The sequence below is a fragment of the Phocoena phocoena genome, chromosome 4 (genome assembly GCF_963924675.1).
Source record: "Phocoena phocoena chromosome 4, mPhoPho1.1, whole genome shotgun sequence".
Lineage (NCBI taxonomy): Eukaryota > Metazoa > Chordata > Mammalia > Artiodactyla > Phocoenidae > Phocoena > Phocoena phocoena.
The window spans coordinates 20,941,488-20,968,025 of record NC_089222.1 but is presented as its reverse complement, the minus strand read 5'-3'; the positions used below and the strand labels follow the sequence as shown (position 1 = coordinate 20,968,025).

Below are 26,538 nucleotides of genomic sequence, written 5' to 3'. Positions count from 1 at the left end.
TCCTTTACCCCTTTGTCAAAGATCAGTTGACTACATTTGTACAGGTGTTTTTCTGCACTTTTTATTCTATTCCATTGATCTATGTATCTATTCTTTCACTAAAATGCTGTCTTGCTTATTGTAGCTTAATGGTAAGTCTCGAAGTCCTATAGTGTCAGTTCTCCAACTTTGTTATTCTTCACTGTTGTGTTGACTATTCTTTGTCTCTTATCTTTTCATATAAAATCTAGAATTAGTTTGTTATCTACAAAATAGCTTGCTGGGATTTTGACTGAAACTGTGTTTAATCTATAGATCACATCTAAAAATATTGATTCTTCCTCTCCACAAACATGGAATATCTCTCCATTTATATAAATCTTTTAGATGTCTTTCACCAGCTATTATTGATTTCTGGTTTAATTCCATTGTGGTCTGAGGACATACTCTGTATGATTTCTATTCTTTTAAATTTGTTAGGGTATTTTTATGACGTGGCATGTGGCCTACCTTGGTGAATGTTCCATGTGAACTTGAGAAGAATGTGTATTCTGCTGTTCAGAGGAAGTATTGTATAGATGTCAATTAGATCAGGTTGGCTGACGTTGTTTGCTCAGTTCAACTATATCCTTGCTCATTATCTGCCTGCTGGATCTACTCATTCCTAAAGATGTGGTGTTGAAGTCTTCAATTATAATAGTGGGTTTATCTATTTTTTCTTGGCAGTTCAAACAGTTTTTGCCTCGTATTTGGATGCTCTGTTGTTAGGTGCATACACAGTAAGTATTGTTATGTCTTCCTGGAGAACTGATCCCTTTAACATTATGTAGTGCCCTCTCTTTATCCCTGATACATTTCCTTGTTCTGAAATCTGCTTTGTCTGAAATTAATATAGCTACTCCAGCTTTCTTTTGATTAGTGTTAGCATGGCATAGCTTTCTCCACCCCTTTACTTTACTTTTAAGTGTCTTTTTTTAAAACTTTTAAACCTGTGTCTTTATATTTAAAGCGGATTTCTTGTAGACAACATACAGTTGGGCCTTGTTTTATCCATTGACAATTTCCGTCTTTTAATTGGTGTAGATCATTTACACCAGGTTTGTACTTGTTTTCTATTTGCTCCACTTGACCTTCATACTTAATTTTGAATTTGTAATTTTGTATTCTTTGTCTTAAAGGGAACCTCTTCCGACCCTCAAAACCTGGAGCCACCCCTGCCCGGCATGTATTAAGTAGCAATAGAAAAGCTGCATGCCAGTCCTGGTGGGACAGAAGGGATGCAGGGATTCGAGGATGTAACTCTACAGTACATGGATGCACCGGGTCTTTGCTTGGTGGGTTCATATGTCCCAGACAGGGACAAACTCTTTAGCCAATGAAAGTGTTCCTACAGTCCAATTCTGACAGCAAGGGGCGGGACACCCTCCTGCCTTTCCGCTGGGCTCAGAGTAGGCGTGGCTTATGTGTACTCCAGTTTATTTCTTGGCCACCTTAGGCCAGCGCTGTGTTGCCATGACGACCGTGGCTGGGTCGCGGCAAATTTTGTTGGAAACTCTCGCTGCAGGTCGAAGACGGTGTATCTGTTTGCAGTGACTCAGTTTCCCGGGAATAAATTGGAACAGCAGGGTTCTGTAGACTTTTTCCATCCGAATTCCTCGGCAGGCGCTCGGATACCTGACGGGCTGCGTGGCCCGGGAGCCCATACTCTGGCCTCTGCGCGTACCCCTTGGCCAGCTCCGGGGCGGGAAAGGGGCTCCGCAAATCCGCAGAAAATCTTCCGGCGAGCCATGAGCCCGCGGGCCGCAAGCTCTGCTTCTCCCGTGGGGTGTTCATTTTGCATCATTGCGTTTATTTGCTGCCACTCTAACTTAAAGGGGCGGGGGGGGGGGCTTTGTCTGAGGGAGGGTCTCGGCTTGCTGATCAGCGCAGCGTTTTGTCAGTAACAGAGCTTCTGTCTTCTTTGCAGTGCCATGGGGAGCAAGAAGGAAATGGCCCTGCAGGTAAGCCTCAAAGAGGAGCTTCCTTCCAGCACTTGACTGGGGTTGGGGGGCGAGGAGGATGGTGTGGAGCGGGAAGTGGAGTATAAAAACGATATTGTGGGCTTCCCTGGTGGCGCAGTGGTTGAGAGTCCGCCTGCCGATGCAGGGGACACGGGTTCGTGCCCCGGTCCAGGAAGATCCCACATGCCGCGGAGCGGCTGGGCCCGTGAGCCATGGCCGCTGAGCCTGCGCGTCCGGAGCCTGTTGCTCCGCAACGGGAGAGGCCACAACAGTGAGAGGCCCGCGTACCACAAAAAAAAAAAAAAAAAAAAAGATATTGTTTGCCAGTAGTATGTGACAGACAGCGTTCTCAAACTTGAATATTGTACCTTCCATCTTAAAGGGGAAAAAAAAACCCTTATCTTGGATCTCTAGTGATGACAAATTTTTTGTGCGCTTAAGTAGAAACACACATAAACTGGGGTGGAAGCTATTTATGCTTATGCAACCATAAACTCAAACGTGAATTAACGTAAAACTAAAAAAACCAGAAAAGATGAATCAGTATAATTCGACGTTGACATCTCTTTTTGTTGAAGTATAATTGTGGCTTGCTGAGAGAATATGGTATCGGTCCTTTTAAGTTTGGCCATGTGGCTGTAACTATGCCCTCTCTGCAGACCCAGTTCTCACACCACTACTCTCTGAAATCATTCGCTTATTCAAGAAATGTGTTTTGATATTCTGTGCGCTACACTTTCATTATAGAGTGCCTTACTTCGTTTGTGCCTGTGATAAGTGACTCCATAAGCCAGGGTCTGTTCTTTTATTCCCTGGTCCTGGACAGTAAGTGGTGGTTGATTCTAAAGTGATGCAGGCATGGGTCCTGGCAGTGGAAGGGAGGGCTTTATAAGATAAGATCATGTGGATGATGTATAATATGGATACCTTTGAAAGCACACTTTAAAATGTCTCATAGTCAGTTCAGTCCATCAGGGTACGTGCTCAGGCTCTAGGCAGTTCTTGGAGAGAAGAGCAGCAGTGGTCTTGAGTCATCTGATTTCTCCTTTATTGTTCTCTGTGGCACCACCACTTTACATGTGAATTTCAAAAGCCTAGTGATTTTTAAAAGGGAGAAAGCAATGTCAGGCTGAGGACAGTGTGCAGGGGGCGGGGTGGGGGGGGGAAGGGAAGATCTTCGGACTGGAAGTCGAAGACTTGATGTAGTTCTTACCTCTTCTCTTAGCCAGCTCTGGGACTTTGGATAAATCACGTAACCTCTCTGGGCTATAGCTTGCTCATCTGTGGAATGAGGATGTTGGGTGAATTATACCTAAGGGCCTTCCAGCATTGATATTCTAGTACTCTAGAGTTATAAAACTTTTCCTCTGTCTGTATTCTGTCTGTGAATCAATTCTAAGCACCTGGTCCTACCACTTATTGCTGTGAATGATTTCCTCAACCTCTCTGAGCCTCCATGCTCTTTATGTAAACAGGACGGATAATACATAACCAGCAGAGTTGTTATGATGAGACTCCTTTAGACATTTCCAGGCTGGTCTGAATGCTGTCTGTCGTGGCTCTAAGATTTTTGCCCCATAAGACTGTCTTTTCTTGTGTTTACACCTTATATCCCCTTTGAGAGTAATAGCATTTTTCACCAATTCTTTTTCCACGCGTATTCCCCAGAGCTCTGAGTTCACTGCGGTCCTCAAAGGAAGTGCTCCCATTTGCTGAGGTTGGGGTGGCTATGCACTGAGGCATCTGTGTAAGCGTTGCCTGTCTACCAGGTCAACTCCTTGAAAGCAGTGCTCTAGGGTCTGCCAACCCAGGAACCCTGTTCTCTCTCTGGGTAAGACTATTTAGGGTTCCTTCTGTGACTAAGACAGGAATTGCAGGATATCAAGAGACAGTGTGGTCAAAAGGCGGGTGCCACACTTTCGCCATTCATTCTCTACCTCATGTAGGACTTCTTGAGGTCCAGGTATTTCCCATACCTCTCTGTTCCTGTGCTGCTCCTAGGAGTGAGGTTCTTCAGCTGTCCAGAGTCCTGGCCCTGGTGTGGCTCAGTCCATGATGGGGGTGCACCACAGAGAGTTGCCACTGACTGACAGCTGAGTCTCTGAAAGTGACTGTTATGAGAGAGAGGGCGAGGACTCCTGAGTTCTATCATTTTCCTTAGGACTATAGTTGTGGAATCAGGATGACACCAGTCCAACTCTCTTACGGCATGTAAGGCATCACGAAGACTTTCCTGTTTTTTCTTTCTTTTTTCTTCATAGAAACAAAAAATGTATGGAAGCATGAATTATTTAGAAAGATGGATCTTTAATAGAGGATTTGCAGATGTTACATGTTTCCAACCCTTTTAAAGAGGCAAGCACCTTAGCATACCGTGTTAACAATGAGCGGTAATTGTCATGGTCTTTTAATTTATATTTTTTCAAAGCAGCTCTCCACAAAACCTTATTAATTACAAAGGGAAAGAGAATAATTTCACAGTGCAGAAGTCTGACAGACCACCTTAATCAAGTGATCAAAGTGAACATCATCAGTATGGGGGCAGATCAACAGTGTGGGTCACCTGAGAGGATGCAATGAGAGAACATCCTTCTGATTCTGACACTCCAACCAATCCAACTAGTTCCAGCTAATCCAACCAGTTCTGACCAATCCCAACCAGCTCTAACCAATCCAACTGATTCCAGCCAATCCAACCAGTTCCAACTAATCCAAACAGTTCCAACCAATCCAACCAGTTCCAACCAATCCAACTAATTCCAAGCAATCCAACTGATCCAACCAGTTCCAACTGATCCAACTAATTCCGATCCAACCAATTCCGATTAATCCAGCCAGTTCCAACTAATCCAACTAATTCCAACCAATCCAACCAGTTCCAACCAAGCCAACCAGTTCCGACCAATCCCAACCAGTTCCAACTAATCCAACCAGCTCTAACCAATCCAACTAATTCCAGCCAATCCAACTAGTGTCAACTAATCCCAATCAGTTCCAACTAATCCAATCAGTTCCAACCAATCCAACTAATTCCAAGCAATCCAACTGATCCAACCAGTTCCGACCAATTCAACCATTCCAACCAATACAAAGATGCACAGCCTGCTTCTAATCAGGAGGAAACACCGAACACACCCAAACTGAGGGGCATTCTACAAAATAACCCTCCTGTAGTCTTCACAAGTATCAAGGTCATGAAAATCAAAGAACAGCTGAAGAACTGTTACAGACTAAGACAGACTACAGAGACTTGACAAATAAATCCAGCACATGATTCTGTTTAGATCCTTTGCTATTCAGGACATTATTGGGATGATTGGTAAAACTTAAATGGGGTCTGGGGATTAGACAGTAATAATATATCAGTGTTTATTTCTTGACTTTGATGATTGTACTGTGGTTATGTTGAATAATGTGTTCGGGGATAAAAGGAAATCAAGTCAGTAATTTACTTTCAAATAGTTCAAGAAAAGGTTATTTACACTGTACTTGCAAATTTTCTGTAAGTTTGAAATTATTTCCAAATAAAAACATTATACAAAAAGGTACACTATTAATAATGTACTATTTATAATATGTATTTATTTGATTCTCATTTCTGATATAAACCAAACTACTTTGTAGGTAGATAAGAGAAAAATGTGAAGAAATGGCAATAAACGCAACTGTTAATTACTTAGGATGTAGATGTTGGGATATATTTAACAAAAGATGTGCAAAACATACACACCAAAAACTATGAAATGTTGCTGTGAAAAATTAAGGACTATTTAATAAGTGTTAAGAAACATTATGTTCATGTACTGGAAGACTCAGTCTTGTTAAGATTTCAGTTTTATCCCAAATCGATCCATAGATTCAATGCAATCCCAATTAAAATAATTGCAGAAATTGACAAGCTGGTTTTGAAATGTATCTGAAAATGTAAAGGAGCTAGAATAGCCAAAACAATCTTGAAAAAGAAAAACACATATGGAAGCCTTACACGGCCTGATTCCAAGACTTATCATAAAGCTACAGTAATCAAAATAGTATAGTACTGGCATAAGAATAAATAGGTCAATAAAACAGAATAGAGTCCAAAATAAACCCATACTTATGCAATCAATTAGTTTTCAACAAAGGAAGTTAATAGGGAAATAAATTTTTTTCAGCAACTTTTGCAGAAACAACTATACCTACACATGAAAAAAACATTAACCCCAATCCTTCCCTCACAACGTAGACAAAAATTAATTTCACATGGCTCACAGGCTTAAATGTGAAAGCCTAAATTATAAAGCTTCCAGAAGAAAATAGGAGAGCATCTTTATGACTTTGAGGAAAGGTTTCCTAAGAAGGATGTAGTAGCCTTAACCATAAAACTAAACTTTGATCCATTTGACTTCATCAATATTAAAAACTTCTGCTCAACAAAAACTGTTCAGGAAATTAATAGGCCAACCTCAAACTTGGAGAGAAATTTTTTATAATGCATATGTCTGACAAGAACTTGTCCCCCACCAAAAGTATATATAATCTAATAATATACTTTAAATTGGTCAACAATCCAATTTAAGAAAATGGACAGATCAATGGACACTTCTCAAAGAAGATATACAAATGACTGATAAGCCCATGAAATAGTGCTCAATACCATTAGTCATCAGGGAAAAGAAATGAAAGCCACATTGAGATACCACTACATCACCATTAGCGTGGCTGAATTTTGGTGAGAATGTGGAGCAGCCAGAGCTCTTATACTTTGCTGATAGAAATTTAAAATGGTTCAAGCACTTTAGGAAAAACACTGGCAGTTTCCTATTAAACTGAATATCTACTTACCCTATGTCCCAGCAATTTAATTCCTAGGTATTTACCTACCAAAGACAAATGAGAACACGAACACAAAAAGATTTAACAAGAATGTTCCTAAGTCTTTATTCATGAGAGCCCCAAACTCTCTATCAAGAAGTTTGTGATGTTGTCATACAATGGAACATGCTCAGAATAAAAATGAACAAACCACTGACACACAACTACACAGATGAACCCCCCAATATGCTGAGCCAAAGAGGCCAGTGCAAAATGAGACATGCTGTACTATCTCACTTATATGAAGTGCTACAATAGGCAAAATGACCTTTTTGCGGTATGCGGGCCTCTCACGGCTGTGGCCTCTCCCATTGCGGAGCACAGGCTCCGGATGCGCAGGCTCAGCGGCCATGGCTCACGGGCCCAGCCGCTCCGCGGCATGTGGGATCTTCCCGGACCGGGGCACGAACCCGTGTCCCCTGCATCGGCAGACGGACTCTCAACCACTGCGCCACCAGGGAAGCCCAAAATGACCTTATTATGACGGAAAGCAGATGAGTGTTTCCCTGGGATGAGGACTGCGGAGTGACCGGGAGGAGAAAGGAGGGAACTTTCTGGGAGATGGAATGTCCTGTATTGTGATAGGAGTGTGGTTACCTGGATGTGTGCATTTGTCAAAACTCATTGATTCGTAGCAATTTAGTTCTGTGTATCTCATTATACATAATTTGTAGCTCGATAAAACGTATAAAAAAGACCAAAAAAAAGAGTATCTCTCTGTACATAGATACAGATAAATGTCAGAATTTAATGTCGGCTTCCCCGGTGGTGCAGTGGTTGGGAACCTGCCTGCCCGACGCGGGGGACACGGGTTCGGGCCTGGTCCAGGGAGATCCCACGTACCATGGAGCGGCTGTGCCCGTGTACCACAACTGCTGAGCCTGCGCTCTAGAGCCCGCGAGCCACGGCTACTGAGGCCCGCGCGCTTGGAGCCCGTGCTCCGCGGCGGGAGAGGCCACTGCAGTGAGAAGCCCACGCGCCGCGGCTGGAGGGGGCCCGCGCGCAGCGGTGAGGACCCAATGCAGCCAAAAATAAAAATAAGTTAATTAAAAAAATTTAATGTTGAGTAAAAACACAAATTGAAAAAGGATATCTTCAGTATGGTACCATTTATGCATATTTAGGGACACGAAACAATTTTATATAGTGTTTTTGGACAAGTAACAAGTTTAAAAAAATTTTAAATGAGACTTTCTTAGGATAGTGGTTATTCTTGGGGGTGGGAGGCAGGAGGAGAGAGAAAAGAGAAGAGAGGATTGGGGAAAGATGACAACTTGAGCTGTATTTGTAAAGTATTTCATTGAGAGAGAGAACAATAGGTAGATACCTGGAGCAATTGAATACATAAAATTGTCTCCCATCGGCACCCTCAGTAATACAGCGTTTGTTTCTCTTTGATGCTAGGTCAACATCAGTACCCAGGAACTTTGGGAGGAAATGCTCAGTTCCAAAGGACTAACTGGTAATTTAAGATAATTTTTTAGACCCATCCTTTTCAAAAGTGCCAAATGACATATTGAACAATGAAGAGAAAACTGCAAAGAGCATCCTTTTCCTACAACCTCGAGTTTCATAAATAAAGAACCAGGTAATTTCTTTGCGTTTAAATACATATCTGACTTGAACATCTGTGAGTTCCGTTCAGGAACTAGTCAGTACTGCCAGATAGCAGGGTTCCCTTCTTTTAGATTACGGTGAGCCATACTCAGGGCTTGTTTGATTAAGCAACGGAAACCTCTTCTAATTACCCGAGGCACAAACGGGGAAGGTACTGAAAGGAATACGGCATCTCTCAGAACTCAAGCGCTGGAAGGAGAGACAGGCAACCCAAGCAAGTGGAACCAGGGGCTGCACAGTCATTAGGAAACAGCAAAGCCACTGTCACTGGGCCTCCTTGTCGCTGTCATCCTTGCATCAATTATCTATTGCCGAGCAACAATTTACCCCCAAACGTAGTGCCTTATAACACGAAACATGTATTATCCCACGGTTTCTGTGGATCCAGAATCCAGGGGCTGCTTAGCTGGGTGCCTTTGTCTTGGAGTCTCTCACAAGGCTGCAGCTAAGGAGTCACACAGAGAATGTCAAGGCTCAACTGAGTCAGATTTACTTCCATGCTCAGTCATTTGGCTTTGGCAGATCTTAGAAGGTCACTTCCAAGCCCATTCCTGTGGCCATTGGCAGGACCTAGGTCCTTGCTAGCTGTTTACCAGAGACATCAGTTTCTTGTCATCAGTTTCTCCACAAGGCTGCTCACGACACGGTAGCTTCTTTCTCCCCCAAAGCAGGGCTCAGGGAGGGAGAAAAGAGAGAGCGAGAGAGAGAGAGAGAGAGAGAGAGAGAGAGAGAGAGAGAGAGAGCGAGAGCGAGAGAGACGAAAGTCCCAGCCTTTTTGTGAGCTAATCTCAAAAGTAACATCCCATTGTTTTTTGCCCTGGGTGGAGCCTGCACTCAAAGGCAGAGGATCACACAAAGGCTTGAATCCCAGGAGGCAGGGCTCACTGGCGGCATCTTAGAGGCTGCCCAGCACAGCTGCTCCCCAGCTCTTCCTTTCTCTGCTTCTTTTCCTCTAGAGATCTCTGGGCTCCATGTCTGTGTCTGCTCAGTCTCTCTATAAATAAATACGCTCAGTCAGCTGGTATCTGCTCTCATCTCTCTCCATCGCCGCCCCTGCACCCATGACTTCAGCACTCAAGCCCCCCTCCCCCATCCTCCAGCCCCTTCACCCACTGTCCCCTGAGGTTTGTCCTCGGCTCCAACCTGTTTCCCGAACATGCCACAAGTTTCCCCACTTCTTCACTTGTATCCACGTTGTTCCTACTACCTGAAATATCATGACCCCTCTACAACCTGTAGAAACCTTTCTCATCCCCAGGCAGTTCTAAAGCAGCCTCCTTGCATGAAATTCTTTCCTGAACCTCTGTGCGGTCACTTCCGCCTGGTGTCTCTGTCTCAACCCCCAGCACACACCCAACCTGGTGTGGCCCCTGTGAAGGTAGGCATTCCATGCCTTCCCCCAGACTCTAGCACAGGGCCATTGTCTTTTTCATTTCCATCAGGAGCGGACGTGTCCAGGCCCGGGCAGAGTGGGTTCTTAATAAATGCGCTTCCATTGATCCAGGATGTGGGTGTGAGTCTGGCCACACTCTACTACTTGAGGGATTACAAGGCTTTGTTGATGGTGCCAGGTCTTAACTATGTTGTCCATGGGCCTTGTGTGCAACCGGAACATGGCTCCAGGGCAAAACCACCATGACTTCTATTTCTTTAACAACAGTAAGAAAGCCACCAGCTCCTCATTTTTGGAGGACGTGCCACGTTCCAGGCACCCTAATCTATTGAGCGTGGACTTTGTCGAGTCCTGCTCGGAAGCAACGACACGAGGGAACTGTGTGGACCTAAGGCAGCGGGGGCTCGTCTGCCCCTCTTCATCAAGCAGTCGCCAGGAACTCAGGCTCCTCCCTCTTTCTAGAACCAGCAGAGATTTGCTTCCAAGGTCAGCCACCATCTTGGAAGTCTGGTCTTCTGCTGGCTCACTTCCATCTGCCTTCAAACATGCGAAAATCTATTCAGATTTACACACACCCCCTGCTTTTCATTTTCTCTGCCATTCCTTTCCTTGCTTCTCTTTCTGCTTCCTGCCTTTCAGAGTCAATCTCTTCATAACTTCCTCTCCTGTCCGCAGCCACCTCTCTCCCACAACCGTGGGAAGTGTGCCTTTGTCACCACCACTCCTCGTAGAGCCAGGGAGTGCAAGAGGAGATGGGAGGCTGGTACAAATGACTAGGCTGACCTAGCAATGCAAACCCTGCATAGAGATTGGCAGCTAATTGGGTCCCAATTTTTTCCTGCTGGGGCTTGAACCTGTTCTCCTTGGTGGGCCTGGATACAGGGTCTTCTAATTCTTCAAGGATTTTTTCCTGGAGTCACCCAAATGCCTTTCTCTCCTGTTCCTGTGGTCTATTGAAATCTCCAAATCCCTCAACTGTGAAGCTGTTGTCCTCAAAGGAGCCTCAAAGAAGCTTTATCCTCCACCTGGATGTTGAGGAGGACCAGATCCTTCTCTCTGGCCTCTGCTGGTGTCTGGCTGACTTTGGGGCTATTTGCCCTAGACTCTCTGGTCGGTACTGGAAATGCAATGTGTCTGGAATCTAGTTCACTCTCCTCCCTCCCCAGATGCCGTCTCCCTGCCTCCACCCAGTGCTTTCTCTCTGCCGGGCTCAAAGGTGGTCCTTCTCACACCCACAGGACTGCCACCCCCAGTCTTTCCACTACATTTTCAAAGTCTCAGGGATTCCTTCGTTTCTCCCCTCCCTCAACACAGCCACCCCTGTGTCTGGCTTCCTCGTCCCTCTTAAAGCCAGCCTGGCTCTCACTTTCTCTGCAAAACTATGTTGCTTGGCTGAACTAACCCATACTGTTGAATCCATGCATCTTCTTTCCTGGAGTCATTGAAAGAGCACGGGCTGTAGCGTCAGACAAACCTCGGTCCAAAACTCGGGTCTACTGCTTGAGAATTTTTATTTATTTATTTTTTACCTTGGGTTGGTTACTTCATTCCTCATTGCTATGGTAGGATAATGATACCTATCTTGCTGGATTTTTTGAGAGAAAAGCAAAGTGCAGATGCTCTCTCATAGCTCAGTAAATATTAACTCTCTCTCCTTTCTAAAACTTACTGTGAACCCTCGTTGCCTAGTAAATCAGGATGGAACTCCTCAAACCCACATTCCCCACTCCTCCAGTGATCTCTGCCACCACTGATCAACCCAACCGCAGCGGCCCCTGGACTCCCCCACCATGCTTCCCACATGGCCTCCCTCTCTGCCCATCCAAGCCTGGCATTTCCACAATGCCCAATGCAAGTCGCCTCTCCACTGCGAAGCCTCCTCCCCTGAGTCCTACAGCACAGCGTTAAGCCAGTGCTGTCAGAGTCTACGCTAATTTTAATAATGATAATTTAGGGAATTCCCTGGTGGTACAGTGGTTAGGACTCTGATCTTTCACTGCTGAGGACCTGGGTTCAATTTCTGATCGGGGAACTAAGATCCCGCAAGCCGTGTGACATGGCCAAAAAAAAAAAAAAAAAAAAAGGTAATTTATATCATGGTTTATTAACAGTTCTCATGTGATGTGAAAATTTTGAAATGTGAATCTTCAAAAAGTCAAATCGCAAATTGCATGCTATTAAAACTGGCAGGGCTGGTAGTTTATAAACAGTGTCCACACTCTGACCCCATGAGGATGCACTCTAGCTGCAGAACAGAAACACCCCCTGTGTGGATCAGACATGAGCTCTGAGTGCTGAGGTCTTTAGGAAGACATCCTTCCTTAAAATGTGACCACCGGTCCATCACCATCTAGCACTCACTTGCTGCGTCTGACTGGGCTGGGCAGGTCTGGTGCGTATCTGGTGCACATGAGTTGGCTTCGCTGCCTAGCTTCTCACAGGCCTCGGGGTCTAGTGCAATCAGACAGGAGGGTCCCTCACACCCAGTCCCACCACACTTCAGAGACTGGGACCAAAGCAGAAAAACGCACCCCAGTTTCCACCTAGGTCTTTCTCAGATTCACTTTCCAGGAGAATAATGTTGATTTGATAAAGTGAAGTTTTAAAGATAAAACTCTCCTTTACCCAAAGCAAGTGGCTTCCAATGCATCAGGAGGAAAGGTTAATGCTATGTTTATTACCAGAGTAGCTAAGAGTTGGTTGCATCCTGATAGGTCACCTACAGCGACCTCTTCCTTTTAGAAGAGATAGTTTCAGTCTATTTCAAATAGGTACTGAGGGCTTCTCTGTGCTAGGCCTGACCCTGAATGTAGCTGAGAGTCCCTTAAGGCAAAGGATCCATGTTGAGTAAGTGATTTTCCACCACGCTCACGTCATTGTGTTTAGAATTCGGAACACTGAGTTCATGAAGGAAAGCTGTGTTGCCACACTCGCTCATACTCTGCTGGGATAATAAATCCCTTTAACCACGAAATAAATATCCCTGCAAACAGATGTCCATCGGAGGGGGTTGGAATGTGCAGGTATCAATTTTGCCTGACGTGCGGGGTGCTGGTGCCTGCTGAGCGCTCCTGCTTCTTGGTTCCACGCAGTTGTCGACGTCTACCAAGGCTGGTGCGGCCCCTGCAAGCCTGTGGTGAGCCTCTTCCAGAAGATGAGGATCGAGGTCGGCCTGGACCTTCTGCATTTTGCATTAGTAAGGTCCTCTCTCAGCACAATGTCACGCAACTTGTAAAAAACTTAAACATTTTAGAACAGGAACAGGAAGTTTGAGGGGCCTTTTTCAGATAATTGACAAGGCATCCGTTGTGGATTTTTTTGCTGATACCAGTTTCTCTAGAGAGGAAGCCTCCCCCCCACCCTGCCTCTCGACAGTCCCTGTGGGCTCAGCTGCCCCTGATGCCGGAGCCGGGAAGGCGTGCGGCCGCTTTAAGGCCAACACTCCCTCTTGGCTCGTGTCCACTGTGAACCCTGAAGTTTCACTTCCAGAGCACAGGGTTTAAGATTTCTATCGTTGCTCCTTAAAGGGGAACTTTCAGCAAACGTTTACTCAGGTCAGTGTATGGAAATGGGAATCACTTCCAGAGAAGCATGCAAGAGACACTGGATGAGCTGCATGGGTTGAGGCTCAGAGACGGTGAATACAGGCGAGACTCTCCCTTACGTTAACTCTTGAGAAGCTGGGCTCCCAGGGCTTGCACTCCTCCCGTGGGAGTGGGTTGTGAGGCTTCTGTGGAGTGAGCGGAGGAGGGGTCTGGATGGGGAGCTTTATCAGACCCGGAGGTGAGCTGAGGACCTTCCTCTGTTGTTGCCACTCGGGCCAGATGTGGGATGTTAGTGGTGGAGCTCCCTTGATCTGGAGCAGGACAAACTGTCACATCCTCCTTATTTTATTCCTCAGAAAACTACACTGGCAACACTTTTTACCAGTATGTTGACCGTTGTTAAGATTCTGATGAAAGGCATTAGAAGAAGGAGTGTGAGAGAGAGCAAGCCAGGGCTCCAGCTGGGGAGGGCAGTCACTGTGTGATGTACGTGCGTGCACGCTGTACGTGCGTGCACGCGTGTGGTGTGTGGGAGGATGTGATATGTGTGTGTGATGTGTGTATATTATGCGTAACATATGCGCGTGCATGTGTAGCAGGATGTATGTGCTGATAGTATGTGTGTGTAGTATGTATATGTGGTACGTATATGTTATGTATATGTGTGTGGTATGTATATGTGTGTGGTATGTATATGTGTGTGTGGTACGTATATGTTATGTATATGTGTACGGTGTGTATATGTGTGGTATGTATATGTTATGTATATGTGTATGGTATGTATATGTGTGTGGTGTGTATATGTGTGTGTGGTGTGTATATGTGGTATGTATGTGTGTGTGGCATGTATATGTTATGTATATGTGTATGGTATGTATATGTGTGTGGTACGTATATGTGTATGGTATGTATATGTGTGTGGTATGTATATGTGTGTGGTATGTATATGTGTGTGTGGTATGTATATGTGGTATGTATATGTGGTATGTATGCGGTGTGTGGTATGTGGGGGATGAGGAGTATGTGCGTTTGGTGTGTGTGTGTGTGTGTGTGTGTGTGTGTGGTGTGCATGCAATATGGATGTGTATGTGCTCTGTATGGGGGGTGTGGTGTGTGTGTCCCGCACGGTTCTCCCGCCATCCTGTCCCTGCACCTGCCCCGCTGACAGCCTGTTTCCTTTAGGCAGAGGCGGACTGTCTTGATGTCCTCGAAAAATACAGAGGGAGGTGCGAGCCGACCTTTCTGTTTTATGCAGTAAGTACATTTTCAGTCCAGAACTGTCCCACGGCTGCACATCACGAGGGTTCAGATGGACGCCTCTCACCAAGAGGCCACACTGCTCCCAGCGAGTGAATGCTGTTTCCTCCCTGACTCTATTATTTTGGCCGAGGACAGATGCCCTTAATCATGGCGCTGCTCATGGGCGGAGCTCTGGGCAGTCATTCTGGGCTTGGGGCCTTCACGAGGGCAGTACCCGGGACAGAGCAGGCCTCACTCAGAGGCCTGTGCTCTTTCTGGTTCGTGAACCTCTTATTTTATTGGTTTGTTTGTTTTTGGCTGCGTTGGGTCTTTGTTGCTGCGCACAGGCTTTCTCTAGTTGCGGTGAGCGGGGACTATTCTTCATTGCTCTGAGCGGGCTTCTCACTGCAGTGGCTTCTCTTGTTGTGGAGCACGGGCTCTAGGCACTCGGGCTTCAGTAGTTGTGGCACGTGGGCTCAGTAGTTGTGGCGCACAGGCTTAGCTGCTCCGTGGCATGTGGGATCTTCCTGGGACTAGGGATCGAACCTGTGTCCCCTGCTTTGGCAAGTGGATTCTTAACCATTGTGTCACCAGGGAAGTCCCTAGTGAACCTCTTGACTGAGGTCTCACTCTCAGGGCAGAGTTTGGAGACCTCCACAGAGGGGACTTTTCAGCAAACATGAACGCTCCCTTGTGGGGTAGACAAGCTTTGTATTCACCTTCGTTTCATTGTAAAATGTGAAGATATGTTGATACAAAGTCAGAAATGAGAGGGGTGATTGATGACGGCCAGTGGTTCAGCATTTGAAAGGTCATCTGGCTGCCTTCGGCTGTGACATCCACGCGGGGCTCCAGGCCCATGAGGGCCCCCGGCTGTCTCACACCTGGCTTCCTGGTTTTAGGTCACCTGCCAGGCCCTGAAGACAGTGGATTGATATTCTCCTCCTGACCCGGTCCAGCCCCTCATAGCACAGTCAGGGAAACTGGGATCTGCCAACCGGGGCCAGAGTTGTTTAGTTTGGAAAACTTTGGGCTCCTGCCCTTGGCACTGCAAGTATTACAAGTTGGAAGCTTATGGTGAAACATTATTTGAGCTTCGGCTTTCTTGAGGGAGACTGAGGTTTTACGAAGAAACCTGGTGGGGGAGGGAGCAGGGGTGGGAAGCACGGGGATGAAAGTGCCCTCCGCCAAACTGGCATGAGAGCTCAGTTGCAGAAATGGGATCCTTACTGCAGTGGTCTCCTTGCTTGAGCCCGGAGCGTGCGGGATTGAAGCGTAATCATAACTGGCCGTGTGGGAGCGTGCAGCGGCTCAGCACAGTCACACAGCGGCCGTCCTCTGAGGGTGGGATGGAAACAGAAGGAGGACCCCGTGCAGTGAACTTCCATGAGTGACGGGCAGGGAGACTTCTGAAAAAGCGAAGGCGGTGAACTCGGGTTCACCGGGAACACCACCTCCACTGTGAGGCCTTCCCTGACCACCCCAGATGGAGCTGGGGATCAGCTCTTGCCCCAGACCCCTCGTACCCCATGAAAGCAATGTTCTTATTCTATTGCAACTGTTTCTCTGACACGACCACTCTCTGCCCGCTTGACACCCCACTCACTGAGGGCGGCAGCTATGTCTTTTCGTGTTTAGTGTTTCTGTTCTCTGCGTCTGTCTTGGTGTTGGCATAGTAAGTGCTCAGCTGGTACTTGTTGGGTGAAGGAGTCAAGGAGAGGCCACCCTTAGTCACTCACAACCCAGTGCGCCCTGGTCCTCCCCCACCTAACTCCCCGCTGTCCTGAAGGATGTTCTGAAGGGAGGGGCCTGGGCTCCACAGACCTTGACCTTGGGCACACTCGTAAACAAAGCTCTTGGAACCTCGTGTCTCTTGAAGGAGGTTGCGCATCGTGTGGTCTGAGCAGGACATCTGTGCTGTATTCTAGGGAGGGGAGCTGGTGGCATTGGTGAGAGGAGCAAATGCCCCGCTGCTGCAGAAAACCATCCGAGAGCAGCTGCAGGCTGAAAAGATTGTGCTGGCCGAAGGCAGAGAGCGGAGAGTGGTAAGCCGCCAGCCCACGAGTGTCTCCCAGGCCAGGCCAGCAGGTGCCTCCCCTGCCCCGCCGATGTCTTCACTGTCCTTGGAACGCTGCATTACGTGTCCATGCTGGCTGGGAGCCTCTGAGGGCTCAGGGGAGGATGCAAGTCCCACTAGGAAATCTTCTCTGAAGTCGTCCCCTTCACCCAGAACACTTTAACGTCTTTTATCCATTTCCCTTTCATCCCCACTGCATCTCTTAACAGGGTTTCTGGAACGCTGACAATGAATTCAGAAATGGACATGAAGTTCCGAATCCAGTAGTGGGTACAAGGAGCCAGCCTCAGGGGGAAATCTCTCCTGGTGACCTGCCCTCCCTTCTCATTCCTGAGTTTGACTTGTGATCCCAGAGGGTTCATTTCTTTAACTAGAAAGGGGTCATTACTTTAAGAAACAAGATCAGCACTGCTTGTGATTTTGGTAAATGACTTCCAGGACAACGTGGACTGCAAGTTTTTCACAAAAAATTGGCAGCCTTTGAAAACCGACACACCTTAGGTAGAAAGAAGTATCTCCTGGTGCCCCGAGCAGCTGCCAAAGGAGCCTTGACGTTTTTCCGCGTTCACTGTTCACGTTTTCACATTCAGTTCCAAAGAGCAAAGCCCTGTTTTCATAGAATGGATTGGAATCAAATCCCATTTGTTCCCCAGGAAAGTGGCAATTTTTCCCCAAGAAAGAAGATCACAGACGCTTGTACCTACTCCACAGATAAATGATCTCTCTCTCTGTACTACCTGCACTGTGTAGCCAGTTGCTTACTATTTACTTGCATTTCAATTCTTACTCTGTCTTCTTGACAGCTCTCTATTTCATCTTTCTTTTTCCTTAGTTTCTACCTGATGCTCGTGGAAACAGGCAGACTCTAAACCTTAAGGTCAGCATGGATTTCCTGGTCCTCAATCGCTCTCCCTCCCCCACTCCCTACCACCCAACTACTCAAAAGGTTCCTGAAAAGGCTGATAATATATATATTTTTTTGTGGTACGTGGGCCTCTCACTGTTTTGGCCTCTCCCGTTGCGGACCACAGGCTCCGGATGCGCAGGCTCAGTGGCCATGGCTCACGGGCCCAGCCGCTCCGCGGCATGTGGGATCCTCCCGGACTGGGGCACGAACCCGTGTCCTCTGCATCGGCAGGCGGACTCCCAACCACTGCGCCACCAGGGAAGCCCCAAGGCTGATAATCTTGACCCTCTTCTTCTGCTCTGCGTTTAGGACCTTCACCTATTTGGCTTCTGCTGGGTTTTGAAGGTCTTTGTGGAGTTTTAATTAGCTGACTACTTACTGTCCATGACCAATTTGTGCTAGATTGAAGATGAGGCTCTTTCTGATGAAGATGAATGCTTTTCCCACGAAAAGGAAGATGGTGACGATGAGGATGCGGGTGAGTACAGAACCAACATGGCAAGAAGGCAGAGCAGACTCGGATTTGATGTGGGTGTGTTTTGTTTTGTTTTAATTAATTTATTTTTGGCTGTGTTGGGTCTTTGTTGCTGGGCGCGGGCTTTCTCTAGTTGCGGCGAGCAGGGGCTACTCTCCGTCATGGTGCGCGGGCTTCTCATTGCGGTGGTTTCTCTTGTTGTGGAGCACGGGCTCTAGGCACGTGGGCTTCAGTAGTTGTGGCACGTGGGCTCAGTAGTTGTGGCTCGCAGGCTCTAGAGCTCAGGCTCAGTAGTTGTGGTGCACAGGCTGAGTTGCTCCACGGCATGTGGGATCTTCCCGGACCAGGGCTCGAACCCGTGTCCCCTTCATTGGCAGGCGGATTCTTAACCACTGCGCCACCAAGGAAGCCCTGATGTGTGTTTTTTATTTTTTAATTTTTTTTGGCCTCATTGCACGTCACGTGGGACCTCAGTTCCCCTGCCATGGATCGAACCTGCGCCCCCTCTGCTGGAAGCACGGAGTCTCAACCACTGGACCACCAGGGAAGTCCCTGATGTGTCTTTATAAAATATATGAGTAATCAGTTTATTGAGCGATCTGAACTCTGGGAAGATAACCCATAAAATATTTTGTCTCCAATCACCTGACTTCAAACATACTGTGTTGTGTCCCTCCTGCCCTTTAATGGCATCTTGGGCACAGTTCACAGCTTTCTGATCATGATCAGTTATAACAGCTGTGAGTTTCATGGCAATTTCTGGGCATCAGGAAAGGCTCCCTTAGTAAGATGGAGGGCGTGACGCTAATAAGGTAAAGTAATGATGCTGGTGTTCCCTTAGTCCTTATTTGAGCTAAAGAGTTTGAGCTTCTTTCGCCTTTTTTCTGAAGTGTCAGAAAGTCAGCTGTACTGAACCCCTTCCCTCCCCACAGCCCTGCACCCTCTTCCACTTATGCCCCAAGTATTAACTCATGGATTTTATACTCCTGAGCACTGCTGTTCTTCCTGAACCTTTAATATGAGAAGAACGCCTTGACCTGACAGTGGGAAGAGAAGCCAGAGGTTAGAGAGGCTGTTGTTGGCAAGGTGCCTCCTGACGGTCCCTGAGACACCAGGGGAGACCAGGATGCAGCTCAAGAACCGAGCTGGAGAGAGAAGGACGTTCTGATTACTCCCTGAAATAGAAAAGCTGCTTATTCACGTGTGGATGACGAGGACTTTCTGAGTTGGATCCTAACAAGGGAAGAGGCACAGTTTAGGAGAGCAAGAAACCAAGTGTGAAAAGGAAATCAGCGACTTGGCTTCTGCAGGAAACGTTTGTTGTCTCTTTCTGGGATGACCTCTTTTTTCCTTTCCCCATTATTTTCTCCCAAATCAGGTCTCTCCACCTAGAAAACTACCCAAAGCCTACCCTTGCCCTTCGCCTTCCTCTCCCCCAAGCCTAGCTTCCTGAACGTGGTCCACACTCCTTGGGCCACCCTCTCCTCCGCCCTTGCCCCCTTGCCGCTCCCCAAGGCTCCAGTGACCTTCTTGGTACCAAATCCAGCGGGCGGTTTCCCGTCATAGCCTATGGCATCCTTCTGTGGGCTTGGCCGACGTCCCCAACATCTTCCTACTCAAAGCCCTCTTCTCCTCTGGTGTCTGAGATGTCGAGACCTTTCTCGTTTTCCTTCTTGTTTTCTCTGGCCTCTCCGCCACCTCCCCTTCCTTGGCTTCTTTTCTTTTGCTCCCTTTTTAGGCTGGAGTTCTCAGGGCCCCAGCCCCGGTCTCTTCTCTTCTCACCCTATACCTCTAGGCGGTCTCATGAATCGGTCAATTTATAAGGGGATTTATTGTAAGAGTCCCTTAAAGTCCAAGTGTTCCTAGGATGTTAGAAATAGTGCTCACGGAATAATGAATCAATTGGCTTGCTTAAAATGATTCACACCTTTGCAGTCCACATTTTTTAGATTTTTCAAAGTAGGAGGCCCTCCTCAGGTGCAGATATTGTCATGTTACAACACAACTGATATAGAAGTTGAAAAGAGAAAATAGGCCGTGGGGGGATATAGAGTCTGTGGAGAGTGTAGGTAGCTCACCAAGGCCAAGTCCATACAAACGGGAGTCTGACAGGGATGGGTCTGTGCCCAGACACAGGGCTCCCCACGGCGTCTGCGGGCCTGAGCGGTGGACGGCGGCCACGCGGCACCTTCCTCATCCCCACAGCTGCTTGGACCTATGGACACGGCCCACCAGTAGACTGGCCGGTGATCCATGACTGGTGCCTGGGCTCCAAGCAATGAGCTGGCCAATTCTCAGGAGAGTGTGACCAGAGACAGAGGAGACTGAAGGCGCAGTTTGGTAGAATGCGCTGGCCCTGACCAGTCATGCCAACTCGGGGCCTGGGGCAGCCACTACTGACCACACGCCGGGAAAGGCAAAAAGGCACACGGAGAGGAGAACACGGTCGGCAGCAGTTAGAGGTCAAGAATCACGACAGGGTGACAGACAGGAAGGGACAAGAGCCGACTCTTTTGGTTGTTTCTGGTTTTTGTTCCTGAGTTGTCTTTGACCTCCTCCCCCATCTCCCATCCTCTCCTCCCTCCCCACACCCTCCCTCCCAGGTTCATGTCCCTTGCATGTCTCTGTCCCTTGCAGCCAGGCTAAGGTTGGGGTCTGGAGCCAGACCCCTGCATCCACTAGAGTCTAGGTCTGCACAAGCACAGCCAAGAGGCCAGGGGAGGGAAGCCGGGGGCTGTGTGCGGGGCTGCACGTCCCTGCGGAGGGGCTCCCGAGAGCCCAGCGTCTGACAGCACCATCGCCAGCTTGTTGCAGTGTCATCAGAGAAGGCCTGCACCTTGGCAGTCATTAAACCAGATGCGGTGGTCCATGGGAAGACGGATGAGATTATCACGAAGGTGAGAGAGACAACGCTTACCTTACAGACTATCCTCATGTCTCCTCTGGTGGAAAAACAGGGGTGGAGCATTGTGTAGCAGGGTCCTCGGGGGGGGAAAGAAGGCTTCTAAGGAGTCTTAATTAAAATTCCATTTAAGTAACTTACAATTTGTAAATCGAATTGGAGGATGAGGGTCTCCACTGCTTTTAATGTTGCCTTTTCTGTCATCTTTTACTCTCAACACATTGAAATGTGAATTTGGGCTTGCTTTACCCTTTTAGAATATATATATATATATGTATCTCCTACAGATCCAGGAAGCTGGGTTTGACATTTTAACAGATGAAGAGAGAGCCACGAGAGAAGCAGAAATGCGACTTTTCTACCAACACAGAGCTGGAGAGGTCAGCTTCTCTGCTTCCACTTATCCAAAACACTCTCATTTCTTTCTCTTTCTCCAACATTGTGTTTATAGATTGCTATTAGTTTGGGAGAAAATAGAATATTATGAACAGCAAGAATATGAACAGCAAGTGAGTCATGAACTTGGTCTCCAAATCATAATTGCGGGCTGCATCAGGGAGACATTCTTTGGTAGCAAGGATGAGAGTCTGATTCCAACTTAAGGGATGAAATAAGGAATTTATCGGAGGGACACTCCACGACTCCCAGAACTGAAGAGAGTTGAAGGAGTTGCATAAGAAGGTGTGGGGAGAAGAAGAACCAAGGCAGGGGTAGGGCCCTTGGGAGCGAAACCTCATGGACAGTCACTTCGGGTTCTGCTGTTGGGGGACTCAGACCCAACCACTTTCCATCTGCTTCTGCTTGTGACTCACCCACTTGGGAGGGAGGCTATCGGTGAGCGAGCCTGGGCTCCACCTCTCAGGTGAGGGGGTGTGTATGTGGAGGGGTGGATAGGCATTGTGGTTGTCAGCTGGCCTAGGACCAAGTGAAATGGGGAAGAGTTTCTCCCCAAAGGAAGCCTGAGTACTGCTACTTGAAGAAGGGGGAAGGGTTGCACAGTCTCAACCGCATCCCCTGGTTATCCAGCACCCACATGATTTCCATATTTGTGGTCTTCTAAATGCTCCCACCTAACTTATTATCTCATGTTCAACCTCAAGGGAGTCAACTCGAAGCCTCGTCTTCCCACCTTTAACTTATATCTTGGTGTGGTTAGGCACCCCGCCTCCCCGGGGCCCTCCGCGGCATGCAGGCCGGTGGCGAGGCCGTTCACTGACGGTCTCCCATCCTGTGTGTGGGATGGGCCCGCCGGCCCTCTGCAGGCCCTGGCGCCCCTGCCCCGGCTCACTGTCTTCCCTCCCTGTGCCAGGAGGCATTTGAGAAGCTGGTACATCACATGTGCAGTGGACCAAGCCACCTCCTTAACCTCACCAGGACTGAGGGCACCGAGGATGTGGTCACCGCCTGGCAAACCCTCATGGGACCCTGTGACCCCGATGTGGCAAGGAGGGAGCAGCCTGACAGGTGATGTCACCAGCTGTGGTCCTCGCATCCATCTCAGAACCTGCATCCAAGGAAGCTGAGAGCCCTGCTAGACGTTCAGCCCAGAACCATGGGTAACACAGAAGGCTCTCCGATGGCCATGAAGCTCCCTCTTTGTCATACATTAGGGGAGTCCCTGACCTCCCTGTTATGTATTTGAGGAGACCCTGACATCCTCTCCCTCTGATCCAGTCCCCAGCTCTTCACTGGGTGCCTCCTTGCTGCCTCTTTCCCTCTTCTGAAGGCTGCAGCTGGATCCTCACTGTTCTTCTCTCTGCAGCCAAAGGGTCCCGTCGTGTGGTCCCAGAGCCACCTGCAACTCTCACTCAGGAGATACAGATTCCAGGGCCCCACCCAGGTCCACCAAGTCAGAGACTCTGGGTGAGGCCTAGGAATGTACAGTGTAGACTCACCTCCTCAACCCCCAACCCCTACTCCCCACCCAAGTTGTCCTGAGGCCCGCTAGAGTCTGAGCGCTCTGTTCTGCGCACAGCACTAGGCTGCCTTGGTCTGCTCCCTGGCCCTGTGTGAATATTTAGCCTGGCACCACCAATGCCAAATCCACTGTGTCTTGCCTTTGAAGCTGAGAGGCGCCTCACCAACAGGAAAGAAATTAGCAAGAGACTAACTAACTGCAGTTTTCACTGTGACGTAACAGTTGCAGGGGGCCGGGAACATTCATATATGAGGCAGCCCGGGCTGATGACAGACAGCCCAGGGTTCAGATCTTAAGTTTTCTGAGCCTCAGTTCTCTCATCTATAAAAGGGGGATATGAGCACCTGTCGGGGGAGGCTGTACAGTGTTGTGGTTCAGAGCACCGACCTTAGAATCTCTCTTCTTCCTCTTACTAACTGTGTGACCCTGGGTCATCCATGCTTTAATCCCTCTGCCTTAATTTCTTCATCTGGAAAATGGGAAATATAATAGGATAGGACCTGCCTCAGATGAAGAGAGGCAGAAAGAGAAAGAGAGAGAGAGAAGTTAGAACATTGTTTGACATACGGGAAGTCCTAGCAATATTATCTTAGGGGACCTTGGGGGATTAACTATGCCAACCTGTACCAAGCCCTCGGCAGGGTGCTAGCCTAGCCCCCGTAGTAACAGCAATAAACTAGCAGCTCCTGGGCTCACACCATAACTCATGCATATTTAAACTGGGGATCATGGCAGAGTCTCCCTCACAGGGTTGCCGCACAAATGAAATGAGATCAGGTATGTTAAGCACTGGCAACGTGCCCAGAACACCGCGGCTACTATCATCCTTGCTGCTGTTCCTGGCGTTTCCAGCAGAGAAAGCCATGTCACAGAAATGCCAGCTGCTGATTGGTAGCTGGTGGCCATGTTGCCAGAGAGCAAAACATTTCTTTTCAAATGAGACAATCGTTTCTTGTACGTTTTGCATGCTCCCAGTCTCCGGGCTCAGTATGGCACAGAAATGCCCTTTAATGCAGTCCATGGAAGCCGGGACTCGGAAGATGCCCGCCGGGAACTGGCACTGCTCTTCCCCAGTTTTAAGTTTTCAGACCAGGTTCCGGAAGCCCCTCTGGGTAAGTCATCCAGGCAGATCTGGTCTGTATTAAATCTGCAGCGGGGATGGGGGGCGGGTACTGACAGTAACTATGTGGTAACCAAGTCCTCCGTCTAATAAGGGCCTGCTGGGGAAACAGGGCCCATTACATAACTTTAGCGGCAGTTCTGCTCTATTGTGTTTTCAGAGTAACAGTTTTGCATTTTCATTACATTTTTGGCTGCATTTTTACTTTGAAGTCAAACTCTCGTTACAAAGTTACTTTGCATTCTCCTGTGGAAACCACCCGGAAAATGTAACTTTCTGGAAGCCCACTTCCATGGCAGAGGCCAGACGTCATTCCCTCACTTTCTCTGTGCTCCACGTGCCCCATCAAGCCCTTGGTGGGGTCGCCGAGAAGCAGGGAGTTTCACAGAAGGGCCCTCTGCCCATCGCTGCGATGGCTCTCATACCCCTCAGAGCCCACATTTTGGGAAAAGCATGCTGGGTCATCCCCACCTCCAGATCTGGGTGAGAAACCCATGGGGCTCGGAGTGCACGTGACTCACCCCACTCCACGAGTGGAAGAACCAGACACGGCCTGTGCTGCTCCTGTCACCGTGTTGCACGTCTCTGGGTTGAGCCTGAAGTGAGGTGGAAGGGGCCAGGGGGTGAACATCCTGGGAAAAGCAAAGGATGTGAGAGGGGGCATTCTTGGGAGAAGTCTGCCTGCAGATCTGAAACGGTAATAACCTCCGTGTGCCTAAATGTTTGGGTTTTAACCAGTCGGTTTACCTAAATGTTTGAATGTTCGTCATGTTCTCTTCAAGATTTGAATCCAATCAAGCAAGAATAGGTGGTTTGAGGGCGAGGAAAGGAAGGGCGGGAGCTGACCCCTGCTGGCCCTCGTTTAATCCTGGTGCTGCCTGCTGCCAACTGAGGGACAAGCTGGGAGTGTGAGGGAGTTTAGGGAGCTGAGAAATCCTGGGAAGTGTGGCTCTATGTGGACCAGAGACCCAAGTCTGAACATCTAAGTGCGGGCGGTGGTTCTCCAAAGCCATCCTCTGTGGGAAGAACTCTCACTCTGGTGTGTTACTGAGAGGACCAGCTTTCCTTTGGGGGCCTGCCCGCAGGGAGAGCCCACGACGTGTTTCCTTATGTGTCCAGGGTCATGTGACACCTTCGTCCTTTTGGGGGTGACTGGAAACAAGTAGGCATGACTCTGGGAAAGGAGGAGAGCGAACTGGCTGGGCACCACTCATCGGGGGGCCATCGGGGAGAGTGTTGGGAGATCGTGAGCCTGACTTTTTGGCCTCAGGTGATAATGAACAAAGGGAACAATTCCAGAAGGGTCTGAGCCTAGACCGCACCTGGGAGTAAGTGCACAGCCTCGTTGGGGTGTGCTGTTCTGCCCCTTTGTCTGACATGTATGTTGTGCCTTCTCAGTTGTCAGGGGCAGAGTGTGCTTTCCACGTACCCAGCACTTCTTCTGGGCCCTGGAGACAGGATCCTGGGTTTGAATCCTGGCTCCACTATCTATTAGCGGAATAGCCTCGGGAAAGTTACTTCCCTTTTTGGACCTCAGTTTCCTCATTTGTGAAATGGAGATAATGAGAGGCCCATTATAGCCCCATAATCCTCCTTCTCCTCAGAGGGCTCTTGTGAAGGTGAAAGGAGACAAAGCACGGTGACGCTCTTAGCCTGGGGCCTGACACACATCAAGTGCTCAACCAATGTCACCTGCTCTCCTAATTTTTTCCGAGTCCCTAACACACATATTAGGACCTCTCTCTGCTGCTCCGTCCACCCTGACCCCTAACTTCACCGTCTGTGATGTACTTAGATTTCCCCTTTCTGCTGTTCCTTTGTGGACAGTTTGGGGACAGGGCTGCTGTAAGAAGTCCTACAGCATGCCTGTTGTCCCACAGGCCTCGAGGCCGAAGGAGAGGGCGCCGGTGAGGCGCTGTGCTCCCTCGAGGACGTGGACAAGGCGGCCTGCGACTAGGCTGCGGCTGTGAGATGACGCGCCAGTGCACCCATATCTGCTGCACGTAAGGAAACCTCCAGAACCGAAACTTCCTCTTTTGAGCACCAATACTTTTTTGGTTTAGTTATTGTTCATGAATAAAAATAACAGTATCCACTTTCCTGCCTTATTAAACAGTACGAATACGGAACATGTACTTTTTTTTGGCCATCTCTGGGATCTTAGAAAACAAATGGACATCAGTCCTTGAACTCTGCCGTGATACAGTGTCATCTCAGGGGATACTGAGTTACAGAGGACAGTGTTTCCCAGTAATAAATCTACGTTATGGATGAAACAATTTTAGAGCTTAACTTGGTAACAATGGACTTGAAAATAGTCCAACAAGATTGAATGTGACACTTCAGGGCTTACTGACATGGGGGCAGATATAAATCAGCTTTAAATGTTCATGCTGCCCACCCAGGCCACAAGGGTAGTCCTGGAATATGCCAGATTCTTCTCCACGAATCAGGGCATGTTCAGAAAGCAATGCTTGGGGGTTACATTTGGAACCAGGGTTCATCCAATTTT

The 26,538-nt window shown here is 48.1% G+C and overlaps 1 protein-coding gene across 1 annotated transcript; it reads left to right on the top strand.

Moving 5' to 3' along the window:
• The first annotated feature begins 1,528 nt into the window (after positions 1 to 1,528).
• NME9 (NME/NM23 family member 9) lies at positions 1,529 to 25,983 on the top strand. The gene is made up of 12 exons (XM_065876719.1): positions 1,529 to 1,543; positions 1,946 to 1,979; positions 8,238 to 8,295; positions 12,936 to 13,039; positions 14,571 to 14,642; positions 16,556 to 16,672; positions 18,014 to 18,089; positions 20,901 to 20,983; positions 21,276 to 21,368; positions 22,298 to 22,452; positions 23,882 to 24,018; positions 25,907 to 25,983. Exons 2-12 carry the CDS (start codon positions 1,950 to 1,952, stop codon positions 25,981 to 25,983), a joined length of 1,002 nt encoding a protein of 333 aa, XP_065732791.1. The 5' UTR covers positions 1,529 to 1,543; positions 1,946 to 1,949.
• Positions 25,984 to 26,538: the final 555 nt, after the last annotated feature.